Source organism: Heteronotia binoei, chromosome 13 (assembly GCF_032191835.1).
Source record: "Heteronotia binoei isolate CCM8104 ecotype False Entrance Well chromosome 13, APGP_CSIRO_Hbin_v1, whole genome shotgun sequence".
Lineage (NCBI taxonomy): Eukaryota > Metazoa > Chordata > Lepidosauria > Squamata > Gekkonidae > Heteronotia > Heteronotia binoei.
This window is the reverse complement of record NC_083235.1, coordinates 11,594,203-11,607,488: the sequence shown is the minus strand read 5'-3', so window position 1 is coordinate 11,607,488 and position 13,286 is coordinate 11,594,203. Positions and strand designations below refer to the sequence as shown.

General features: G+C 50.5%; 1 protein-coding gene across 1 annotated transcript in view; it reads right to left on the bottom strand.

The window, feature by feature from the left end:
* LOC132581839 (plexin-B3-like) overlaps positions 1-13,286 on the bottom strand; it is a 169,398-nt gene that overhangs the window by 125,034 nt on the left and 31,078 nt on the right. The window contains 3 exon segments of the mRNA XM_060253256.1: positions 5,409-5,560; positions 8,645-8,817; positions 11,399-11,609. Coding sequence (XP_060109239.1) covers positions 5,409-5,560; positions 8,645-8,817; positions 11,399-11,609 — 536 coding nt within the window.

Genomic DNA, 13,286 nt, shown 5'->3' with positions numbered 1-13,286 from the left:
GCCCTTTCAAGGACAGCTTTGCGAGAGCGATGGCTGACCCAAGGCCATTCCAGCAGGTGCAAGTGGAGGAGTGGGGAATCGAACCTGGTTCTCCCAGTTAAGAGTCCGCGCACTTCACCACTACACCAAACTGGCTCTCTCTCTTGGCAGCGTAACACCTTAGGGCTTTCCTAAAGAATTCAAAGATTTCAGATCTCACAATAGTCAAGAAAAGGAAGAGATCGACATGAAAAGCCTTGAGGACAAAAATATGATAAAGGATCAGAAACATGCTACGGTAGCAGATCGACGGCAGGTTTTTAGTTCATATGAGGGAGCGTGTTGGACTTAAACCTGAGAAACCTTAGTTGGAACTGGGATAATCCAACCACTGAAAGGACAGACTTTTGCTGGCAAAACGCTCTCTGAATTCAGAAGGCTTTTTGCATCAGGTTGGGGAAGAGTTTGAAGACTGGCTTGCTCCCAATAGAAACAATGAACTGTACCACGAGACTGCTAACTCTGAAGAAAACAGGAACACTCCTGAGGAAGGCGCTGACAAAATGAGCCTACGTCATGAGTTTGGGTAACCTCATGAATATTATGAGGATGGACTTCTCTTTGTAACGGGGCTTATTTTGTAGCAGGAGCTTCTTTGCATATTAGGCCACACAGCCCTGCTGTAGCCAATCCTCCAAGAGTTTACAGGGCTCTTAATATAGGGCCTACTGTAAGCTCTTGGAAGATTGGCTACATCAGGGGGGTGCGGCCTAATATGCAAAGGAGTTCCTGCTACAAAAAAAAAGCCCTGCTTTGTAATATTACAGGGATGTAGTTCTCTACAATGTGACAAAAGATTTACATTGCTATTGGAGAAAGGTTTACTAACTGCATATCACAGCAGAACAAAGCAGTAGACAAGCTGCACCTTTAAGACCAACTAAGTTTTATTCAGAATGTAAGCTTTGGCCAAGTGCAAAGTAATGCACATTGGGGCCAAGAATCCCAGCTGCAAATACAAGTTGATGGTGTGTGAACTGACAGAGACTGACCAAGAGAGCAATCTTGTGGTCGTGGTAAATAACTCACTGAAAATGTCAAGACAGTGTGCGATTGCAATAAAAAAGGCCAACGCCATGCTGGGAATTATTAGGAAGGGAATTGAAAACAAATCAGCCAGTATCATAATGCCTCTGTATAAATCGATGGTGCAGTCTCATTTGGAGTACTGTGTGCAGTTCTGGTCGCCGCACCTCAAAAAGGATATTATAGTATTGGAGAAAGTCCAGAAAAGGGCAACTAGAATGATTAAAGGGCTGGAACACTTTCCCTATGAAGAAAGGTTAAAACGCTTGGGGCTCTTTAGCTTGGAGAAACGTCGACTGCGGGGTGACATGATAGAGGTTTACAAGATTATGCATGGGATGGAGAAAGTAGAGAAAGAAGTACTTTTCTCACAAAACAGGAACTCGTGGGCATTCGATGAAATTGCTGAGCAGTCGGGTTAAGACGGATAAAAGGAAGTACTTCCTCACCCAAAGGGTGATTAACATGTGGAATTCACTGCCACAGGGAGTGGTGGTGGCTACAAGCATAGCCAGCTTCAAGAGGGGGTTAGATAAAAATATGGAGCAGAGGTTCATCAGTGGCTATTAGCCACAGTGTGTGTGTGGGTGTGGGTGTATACACACACACACATATATATAAAATTCTTGGCCACTGTGTGACACAGAGTGTTGGACTGGATAGGCCATTTGCCTGATCCAACATGGCTTTTCTTATGTGACACAGAATGTTGGACTGGATGGGCCATTGGCCTGAACCAACATGGCTTCTCTTATGTTCTTATGAGACACAGAGTGTTGGACTGGATGGGCCACTGGCCTGACCCAACATGGCTTCTCTTATGTTCTTATGAGACACAGAGTGTTGGATTGGATGGCCCATTGGCCTGACCCAACATGGCTTCCCTTATGTTCTTATGAGACACAGAGTGTTGATTGGATAGCCCATTGGCCTGACCCAACATGGCTTCCCTTATGTCCTTATGAGACACAGAGTGTTGGACTGGATGGGCCATTGGCCTGATCCAACATGGCTTCTCTTATGTTCTTATGTGACACAGAGTGTTGGACTGGATGGGCCATTGGCCTGAACCAACATGGCTTCTCTTATGTTCTTATGAGACACAGAGTGTTGGACTGGATGGGCCATTGGCCTGAACCAACATGGCTTCTCTTATGTTCTTATGAGACACAGAGTGTTGGACTGGATGGGCCACTGGCCTGACCCAACATGGCTTCTCTTATGTTCTTATGAGACACAGAGTGTTGGACTGGATGGGCCACTGGCCTGACCCAACATGGCTTCTCTTATGTTCTTATGAGACACAGAGTGTTGGATTGGATGGCCCATTGGCCTGACCCAACATGGCTTCCCTTATGTTCTTATGAGACACAGAGTGTTGATTGGATAGCCCATTGGCCTGACCCAACATGGCTTCCCTTATGTCCTTATGAGACACAGAGTGTTGGACTGGATGGGCCATTGGCCTGATCCAACATGGCTTCTCTTATGTTCTTATGAGACACAGAGTGTTGGACTGGATGGGCCATTGGCCTGATCCAACATGGCTTCTCTTATGTTCTTATGAGACACAGAGTGTTGGACTGGATGGGCCACTGGCCTGATCCAACATGGCTTCTCTTATGTTCTTATGAGACACAGAGTGTTGGACTGGATGGGCCATTGGCCTGATCCAACATGGCTTCTCTTATGTTCTTAAGCTTTCGTATGCTTTATGCAGACAAAACTGGAATGGCAAGCCATCCTCAAATATAGAGAAAGTGGGCAGCGAACCAGCATGCAGAGCCATGGGAATGTTCCCAGCAGGCCAAAAGAATCGAAAATTGGAGTCTGTGCCCGCCCGTCAACTGGGCTGCAGCAACAGCAGGGGGCGATGAAAAGCAGACACGTCACAGGCACGAATGGCCTGCCGTTCCAGTTTTGTCTGATGAAGTCCGCTTAATGCATACGAAAGCTTACATTCTGAATAAAACTTTAGTCGGTCTTAAAAGGTGCCACTTTTAACTGCTTCGTTCCGTTGTTCAGACCAACACGGCTGCCCACTTGGATCTATCTGCAGATCACAGTGTGTGTTTGTATTTCCTGTGACATAAACTGTGATCCTGGGTTGTTTTTTCATCTTCCAGATAGTAGTAGAAGATGATATTGGATTTATATCCCGCCCTCCACTCCGAAGAGTCTCAGAGCGGCTCACAATCTCCTTCCCCTTCCTCCCCAACAATAGACACCCTGTGAGGTAGATGAAGATATTGGATTTATATCCCGCCCTCCACTCCAAAGAGTCTCAGAGCGGCTCACAGTCTCCTTTCTCTTCCTCCCCCACAACAGACACCCTGTGAGGTAGATGAAGATATTGGATTTATATCCCGTCCTCCACTCCAAAGAGTCTCAGAGCGGCTCACAATCTCCTTTCCCTTCCTCCCCCGTAACAGACACCCTGTGAGGTAGATGAAGATATTGGATTTATATCCTGCCCTCCACTCCGAATCTCAGAGCGCCTCACAGTCCCCTTTATCTTTTTCTCCCTCCCCCACAACAGACACCCTTGTGAGGCAGGAGGGGCTGAGAGAACTCTCCCAGAAGCTGCCCTTTCAAGGACAACCTCTGCCAGAGCTATGGCTGACCCAAGGCCATTCCAGTAGGTGCAAGTGGAGGAGTGGGGAATCAAACCCGGTTCTCCCAGATAAGAGTCCGCACACTTCACCACCACACCAAACTTAACAGAACTAAAGTGCACAGCTGTATCATCCCAAAACCATCGGACCCCCCACCCCGGTCCAAGGGAAAATTGTCTTCCACAAAACCGGTGCCTGCTGCCAAAAAGGTTGTGAACCACTGCTCTATAGCAGGGGTGGCCAACAGTAGCTCTCCAGATGTTTTTTGCCTACAACTCCCATCAGCCCCAGGCATTGGCCATGCTGGCTGGGGCTGATGGGAGAGCCAGATTGGTGTGGTGGTGAAGTGTGCGGACTCTTATCTGGGAGATGCGGGTTTGATTCCCCACTCCTCCAATTGCACCTGGTGGAATGGCTTTGGGTCAGCCATAGCTCTGGCAGAGGTTGTCCTTGAAAGGGCAGCTGCTGTGAGAGCCGTCTCCAGCCCCACCCACCTCACAGGGTGTCTGTTGTGGGGGAGGAAGGTAAAGGAGATTGTGAGCCACTCTGAGACTCTTCGGAGTGGAGGGCGGGATATAAATCCAATATCTTCATCTACCTCACAGGGTGTCTGTTGTGGGGGAGGAAGGGAAAGGAGACTGTGAGCCGCTCTGAGACTCTGAAATTTGGAGTGGAGGGCGGGATATAAATCCAGTATCTTTATCTACCTCACAGGGTGTCTGTTGTGGGGGAGGAAGGTAAAGGAGATTGTGAGCCGCTCTGAGACTCTGAAATTTGGAGTGGAGGGCGGGATATAAATCCAGTATCTTTATCTACCTCACAGGGTGTCTGTTGTGGGGGAGGAAGGTAAAGGAGACTGTGAGCCGCTCTGAGACTCTGAAATTTGGAGTGGAGGGCGGGATATAAATCCAGTATCTTTATCTACCTCACAGGGTGTCTGTTGTGGGGGAGGAAGGTAAAGGAGATTGTGAGCCGCTCTGAGACTCTGAAATTTGGAGTGGAGGGCGGGATATAAATCCAGTATCTTTATCTACCTCACAGGGTGTCTGTTGTGGGGGAGGAAGGTAAAGGAGATTGTGAGCCGCTCTGAGACTCTGAAATTTGGAGTGGAGGGCGGGATATAAATCCAATATCTTCATCTACCTCACAGGGTGTCTGTTGTGGGGGAGGAAGAGAAAGGAGATTGTGAGCCACTCTGAGACTCTTCGGAGTGGAGGACGGGATATAAATCCAATATCTTCTTCTTCTTCTAGGCAAAAAAAAACAACTGGAGAGCTACCGTTGGCCACCCCTGCTCCATAGTATTAGACTCCACTGAAACCCCTCCCCTCCCCTCTCCAAATCCCGCCCTCCCCAGGCTCCACCCCCAAAATGTCCAGGTGTTTCCCAACTCAGAGATAACAACCCCAGCTGACATTTCTTTTAAAGGATTTCCCTTACGGCTGGGTGGCAGAGCCGTTTTTATTAATTTATTTCCTCATTTCATTTATACCCCCCACCTTTCTCCTTGACAGGAACTTGAAGCGATGAACGCTGGTCTCCTCGCCGCCATTTTATCTTCACAACAACCCTGTGAGGTGGGTTAGGCTGGGAATCTGCAACTGGTTCAAGGTCAACCAGCAAGCTTCCACTGCAGAGCTGGGATTCGGACCAGGGTCCCCCAGATCCTAGCTTGACCCATCCTCATCTTGACATCACCACCACAACCAGTCCGCCTGGCCAGCTTACCGAGTAGAGACGAGATACAGGGCTGGGTCAGGGACACACAGCAAGTTGGCCACTGTCACTGTGTCCGCCACATCCTCGAAGCGATGGCCCAGGTTGGACCCCGTCACCGTGAGCGACGTGCCCCCCTCCAAGGGCCCAGTGAGGGGGCTGACCTGGAAGAGGAATATGGCGTCAAGAGGCGGCAAACCGGAGCCTCATTCTGTGTGTTTTAATTTTAAAAAACAGCGGCGCTAAGTCTCTGAATCCCAGAACCAGGAGGCAACATCTGGAGAAGGCCTCGGGCCTCTATGCTTCGTTGTTGTGCCCTGCAACTGAGTGTGGGAAAGTGTGAGCTTGTCTCACATCCAACACAAGACTTTTGGGAGGATGCTACCCAAACATCTGGCAATAGCCACCTAAATAATTCAGCCTTTTACAGACTGGGGGTAATGGATTTGTGCAACTAGGGCTATCGCATGGCCTTGCTATCTGGATTTTATCCATTTAAGCCATTTGCTGGTCCGTTCGCCGTTGTAATTTTTTAAAAAAAGAACTGCAGATTTATACCCCACTCTTCTCTCTGAAACAGACACTCAGAGCGGCTCACTATCTCCTATATCTTCTCCCCCCCCCCCCCCCAACAGACATGCTGTGAGGTGGCTGGCGCTGAGAGGGCTCTCACAGCAGCTGCCCTTTCAAGGACAACCTCTGCCAGAGCTATGGTTGACATAACGCCATTCCAGCAGCTGTAAGCGGAGAAGTGGGGAATCAAACTCTGTGAGGAAGATGGGGCTGAAGAGAGCTCTGATAGAAGCTTCCCTTTCAAGGACAACTCTGCAAGAGCTATGGCTGACCCAAGGCCATTCCGGCAGGTGCAAGTGGAGCAGTGGGGAATCAAACCCGGTTCTCCCAGATAAGAGTCCGCGCACTTAACCACTACACCAAACTGGCTCTAAGGTCTTTAGCGCTGACTAAATCCAGAAAGAGGAAGCAAAACAAAAAGGCCCAGTCATTAGTCAGAAAAAATCTCCGCTCCTATTTTCTGTGCCACTTCCAGGTTTTGGAGGGCCTTGGGCAGACAGTGCCCACGGGCTCCCTTCCGACCACCACCAGTGCCTCCCCATGCCCAGGCCCGGGACTAGGGGTTCCGCCACTCCTAGCAGACCCCTGCACCGCGTCCCCCCCCCCCGCTCTGGTCATTGTGCGCACACGCCACAATGCCGTCACAAGGTGACATCATTGTGCAGGCGACCTGGATCTTCAGAGGCTTCCTTCAAATCTTCTGAAAAGCAAGCCATTTTAGCAGCGCCCCTCCACTTTCGGGATGAAAGCGGCCGAGTAGCGCCTTCACAGAGCGGCGCCTTTCTTCCGAGAGTGCGGTGTTTTAGCAACACCCTGCCGCTTTCAGCTTGAAAGCGGCCGGGCGCCACTAAAACGGTGTACTCTTGAGAGGTTTCCAAGGAAGCCGAGGAGTGTAGGGGAGTAAGGGGGCACCAGGCAGGGTAGCGCCCTAGGCAACCACCTACCCTGCCTACTCTCATGCACCGGTGCTGCTCATGCCTCCCCTTTCTTTCCACTCCATGCCACCCACCTGACTGTGCCTTCTTCCTCCACCTCTCTGTTCCGCATGTTTAACCGATCCCCTTTCGAAGCTGTCTGTGCCTGTAGCTGCCACCACTTCTGGAGGCAGTGAATGCCATGTGTTAGGGGTGGCCAGTAGCTCTCCATGGTTTTTTTTGCCTACAACTCCCATCAGCCCCAGCCAGCATGGCCAATGGCTGGGGCTGATGGGAGTTGTAGGCAAAAAAAACATCTGGAGAGCTACGGTTGGTCACCCCTGCCATGTGTTAATTACTCTTTTGGGTGAAAAAGGGCTTTCTTTTATCTGTTCTTTTATCTGTTCTGCTCATTCAGAATTTCATATTTAGTCACGTAAGTGCTCTTCCCCTAGCAATCCAAAAGAGTACACACCCAGCTACAGCTTTGCTACCTGCCATAAGAACAAAGCCCAGTTGCTATGGTCACCACACCTCAACAAAGATATTACAGCATTGCAAAAGTGGAGAAAAGAGCAACTAGAATGATTCAAGGGTTGGAACACTTTCTCTATGAAAGGTTAAAACGCTCGGGGCTCTTTAGCTTGGAGAAACGTCGACTGAGAGGTGACATGACAGAGGTTGACAAGATTCTGCATGGGACAGAGAAGGCAGAGAAAGAAGTACTTTTCTCTCTTTCTCACAATACAAGAACTCGTGGGCGCTCAATGTATAGATGGAACTCTGTCTGGGGCAGTGAGGCTCTGCATTCTTGGTGCTTGGTGGGGGCAACAGTGAGGGGACTTCTAGTGTCCTGGCCCCACTGATGGACCTCCTGATGGCACCTGGGTTTTTTTGGCCACTGTGTGACACAGAGGGTTGGACTGGATGGGCCATTGGCCTGATCCAACATGGCTTCCCTTATGTTCTTATGACAGATTCATGGAGGAGAGGTCTGCCAGTGGCTATTAGCCATGTACTGGTGGAACTCTCTGTCTGGGGCAGTGATGCTCTGTATTCTTGGTGCTTGGGGGGGCAACAATGGGAGGGCTTCAAGTGTCCTGGCCCCACTGATGGACCTTCTGATGGCACCTGGGTTTTTTTGGCCACTGTGACACAGTGTTGGACTGGATGGGCCCTTGGCCAGATCCAACATGGCTTCTCTTATGTTCTTATGATGCATTCATGGAGGAAAGGTCTACCAGTGGCTATTAGCCATGGGGTACTGATGGAACTCTCTGTCTGGGGCAGTGATGCTCTGTCTTCTTGGTGTTTGGGGGGGGGGGGCACAGTGGGAGGGCTTCTAGTGTCCTGGCCCCACTGATGGACCTCCAGATGGCACCTGCGTTTTTTTGGCCACTGACGCAGAGTGTTGGACTGGATGGAGCATTGGCCTGATCCAACATGGCTTCTCTTATGTTCTTATGTCTGAGGCGGTGATGCTCTGTATTCTTGGTGCTTGGGGGAGGGAACAGTGTAAGGGTCCTGACCCCACTGATGGACCTCCTGATGGCACCTGGGGGTTTTTTGGCCACTGTGTGACACAGAGTGTTGGACTGGATGGGCCTTTGGCCTGATCCAACATGGCATCTCTTATGTTCTTATGGATGATTCCTGGTTAAAGTTCTATACAAAACCTGGAATGGGAAGAGCTCACATCTCCCGAGGCAAAAATACATATACCTCCCCTGCTACTGGAACAGCAGATTCAACGATTCTTACCGAGTGGATGACGGGCGATGGACAAGTGGGCATACCGTCCTTGGTGGGACACTGTCCCTTGTAGACGCAGCTGGGCACCTCTCCCAGCAGGCACCAGACGCAGTTGAAGTGGTCGGGGGCGGCTTTGCAACGGCTGCAGTCCGAACGGCCAGCGGAACAATTATACAGGTTCACTGGGCAGGGAGAGGAGGGGAGCAAGAAAGGAAAGAGGTGAATACTGGACTCCATTGTTGATGCTGTTAATTTTGCCTTTCCCATTCTTGACGCAGCGGAAGACAGTGGCAAACCAACTCAGGTTCTCACAAGCTTAGAAGACGGCAGTGCATCCAGCTTGGTGAGGTGAGAGCCAGTTTGGTGTAGTGGTGAAGTGTGCGGACTCTTATCTGGGAGAACCGGGTTTGATTCCCTGCTCCTCCACTTACAGCTGCTGGAATGGCCTTGAGTCAGCCATAGCTCTGGCAGAGGTTGTCCTTGAAAGGGCAGCTGCTGTGAGAGCCCTCCCATCCCCACCCACCTCACAGGGTGTCTGTTGTGGGGGAGGAAGGTAAAGGAGATTGTGAGCCGCTCTGAGTCTCTGATTCAGAGAGAAGGGCGGGATATAAACCTGCAGTCTTCTTCTTCTTAAAGAAGTACGGTGGGGGCTGTAAAGTTTGCACATGGCTTGTCAGAAAGGGGGAGGAAGAAGGGAGAAGGAGGAAGAAAAAGGAGGAGGAGGAAGAAAGAATTAGAAAGAAGAAAGGAGGAGGAGATTGGATTTATACCCCGCTGTCTGCTAGGCAAGGGAGTCTCAGGGGCTGTTCAGATGCACAGTATAATCAGTTGTCACTGCTCTTTCATACCGGATTAAAAGTGGCTGATCAGACAGCAACATCTGCCTCCCGGTATTAACTCGTAGTAGCCCCCCCAAATCCTTCTCGGAACCGGAGTATTTTGTTACCTGCTCCTTTGTGGTGTTTTCTGAGTTCTCCGGTTTCACCTCGTAGTTTCCCCATCTGGATAGTTCTCGACCAACTTCCGGATGTCTGAAGGTTGTCCCAGAGCAAAAGGAGCCTCAGACATCCGGTTTACAGTCGCCATTTTTTTTTTACCACTTAGCGATAGGTGCATAACCACATAACCACATGTTTTAACCTATGCGCATGTGCGCACATGTGCATAAAAATGGAGGGAAAAAGAACTGCATGGTGCCGTCGTGTGGACGGCAGAAGACGGTTTCACCGTGAAGTGATTCGAATTGCAGTATGGCAGTCTGATTGATAATATCCGGAACGAAGTTTAACACGGACTCAACACGCTGTGTGAACAGGGCCTCAGAGTGGCTTACAATCCCATTTTCCCTTCCCCCCCAGAACAGAAATCCTGTGAGGTAGGTGGGGCTGAGAGAGCTCTGACAAAACTGCTCTTGAGCAGAACAGCTCTGCGAGAGCTGTGGCTGACCCAAGGTCACATCTGCAGGTGGAGGAGTGCGGAATCAAACCCGGCTCTCCCAGATTAGAGTCCACACCCTTAACCGCTACACCAAACTGGCTCGCATTCAATGTGCTTAAAAAGCAGCGTGCGCTGAGAAAGAGTAATCTCATTTACTGTTATGAATTACGAACATTAAGATCACGTGCATTGGGCCTCATTTTGAATAATTTTGTTAGGCAGCATTTACTGTTTTGCAATCTTGCTTTTACTGGTTTCTTCCTTTAGTCACTCCGGGAGGGCTAACCTCCCACAGGACACTGGAGCCCCAAAGCCCACTGCTGGAAACCCTACACAGCCTGCTCCCTCACCCCTGACCTTCAAGGTTTCATGCCTCCACCCTCCCTTTAATTGTGTTTGTCCGTGTCCTTTATAAAGTTTATATCTCTGTTATTTGGTATTACATTTTATGATACGCATGGCCCGGCCCGACAAGGTCTCATTTACATCAGATCCAGTCCACATAACAAATGAGTCCGATACCCCTTTATATGGGTCACTGTATGAGTATGTGTCTGTATGTACATCAGGGGTGGGGAACCTCCGTCCTGAGGGCCGTATACAGCCCTCGAGGTCACTTGGTGTGGCCCTCGGGGATTGCTGGGCCGAACTGAGCCATGTGGCAGCCTCCCTGGGGCCTGGCTGGCCAGCGAGAATCGTGGGGCCCAGTCGCGCTGTGCAGCAGCCTCCCCAGGGCCAGGCAGGGATCACAGGGCCCAGATGTACTGTAAGGCAGCCTCCCTGGGGCCTGGCCGGCCAGAATTGCTGCAGGGCCTGGAAAAGTTACTGTCACAGTTCAGTTTGCACTTGATGATCCCAGAGGGTGTGGCCTAATATGCTAATGAGTGTGTGGCCTAATATGCTAATATTAGGGAATGTGGTCTAATATACTACTGAGTTCCTGCTGGGCTTTTTCTACAAAAAAGTCCTGGACCTATGCATTTGCCTAGGGCGACGGGCCCAGTGTGTGTGTGTGTGTGTGTGTGCACGCACCAGATTAGGCTCTCCCCACATGACCTGAAACAGAAAAACAATTATTTGCATTAATTTTGCTGGCGTGAATCATTCTCCCTCTGCGGAGCACTGTTTTTTAAGTTGATAATTTTTATGGCCCGTGAATGATGTTATAAATATCCATATGGCCCTTGGCAGAAAAAAGGTTCCCCATCCCTGTTATGTATGAACGTATACGTACATGAATGTACATGCACATACACACACATGAAGAGAGCGCTAAGGTTATCCCCACACCCCAAATCCCCCCGTTCCCCACCCCACCTTGCTTACCATGCAGGTCTCCACGGCTATCAAGGCGCCGGTTCTCCCCCACCAGGACAAAGAGGGGGGCGTGAAGCTCAGGGGAAGGCTGGGTGTAACTGTACGTCCGGGGCTGGCACTGCACACGATGCGAGGTTCCCCTCTCGCCTTCCTCCAGAGACGCTGGCACCATGACCGAAATCCCCTCCACCTCCAGCACGCAGGAGAGCCTCTCTGAACCCTTGAGACGCCAAACAGCAAAGTGAGACGAGGCCCTGCCCCCCCCTCTGCAAAAACCCTCCCACAAAAAGAACAGAAGAGAAACCATGTTGGATCAGGCCAATGGCCCATCCAGTCAAACACTCTGTGTCACACAGTGGCCAAAAAACCCAGGTGTCATCAGGAGGTCCATCAGTGAGGCCAGGACACTAGAAGCCCTCCCACTGTGCCCCCAAGCACCAAGAATACAGAGCAACACTAGATATAAGAACATAAGAGAAGTCACGTTGGATCAGGCCAATGGCCCCTCCAGTCCAACACTCTGTGTCACACAGAGGCCACAAAAACCAGGTGTCATCAGGAGGTCCATCAGTGGGGCCAGGACACTAGAAGCCCTCCCACTGTGCCCCCCACAAGCACCAAGAATGCAGAGCATCACTGCCCCAGACATAAGAACATAAGAGAACCCATGTTGGATCAGGCCAATGGCCCATCCAGTCCAACACTCTGTGTCACATAAGAACATAAGAGAAGCCATGCTGGATCAGGCCAATTGCCCATCCAGTCCAACACTCTGTGTCACATAAGAGAAGCCATGTTGGGTCAGGCCAATGGCCCATCCAGTCCAACACTCTGTGTCACATAAGAACATAAGAAAAGCCATGTTTGGATCAGGCCAATGGCCATTCAGTCCAACACTCTGTGTCACATAAGAACATAAGAGAAGTCATGTTGGATCAGGCCAGTGGCCCATCCAGTCCAACACTCTGTGTCACATAAGAACATAAGAGAAGCCATGTTGGATCAGGCCAGTGGCCCATCCAGTCCAACACTCTGTCTCACACAGTGTCCAAAGAAACCAGGTGTCATCAGGAGCACGGCTATATTAACAATCAGGCCAAGCAGGCACTGTCCTATGGATCCCCATACCTTTAGGGGCCCCAGGCTGGCTTCCCCCCCATTTCTCCCCTCCCAGCCTGCATGCGCAGCCAGCGACTGAGCTGCTCTATGTCCAACTTGCCTGGCATCATTGCCAAGTTTGCCTCTCTCTTCCTCTTCCCCACAGCATTGTCAAAGGGGCTTTTGAGAAGATGCCTGCAGGTTGCAACAGGGGCCGGAGGTTGTGGGGTGGGCGCTCTGACTCAGAGATAGTTTGCAAGAGGGCCAAGATTTTGACTAGGGGCCTCCAAAGGGTTTAATCTGGCCCTGATCAGGAGGTTCATCAGTGGGGCCAGGACACTAGAAGCCCTCCCACTGTACCTCCCCCCCTCCTGCCAAGAATCCTGGGAACTGTAGTCTTTGCAACGATGCTCTTAAAGACCTCCTTGCGGAACGTTTAGGGTTCTACAGGTGGCCACTGCACAGTTTTAACAGCTTGAGATGCATCTCTCTGAGCAGTCGGGTTAGAACGGATAAATGGAAGTCCTTCTTCACCCAAAGGGTGATTAACACATGAATTCCCTGCCACAGGAGGTGGTGGTAGTGGCTTCAAGCATAGCCAGCTTCAAGAGGGGGTTGGATAAGCATATGAAGCAGAGGTTCATCAGTGGCTATTAGCCACAGTGTATTGTTGGAACTCTGTCTGGGGCAGTGATGCTCTGTATTCTTGGTGCTTGGGAGGGCACAGTGGAAGGGCTTCTAGCCCCACTGGTGGACCTCCTGATGGCACTTGGGATTTTTTTGGCCACTGTGTGACACA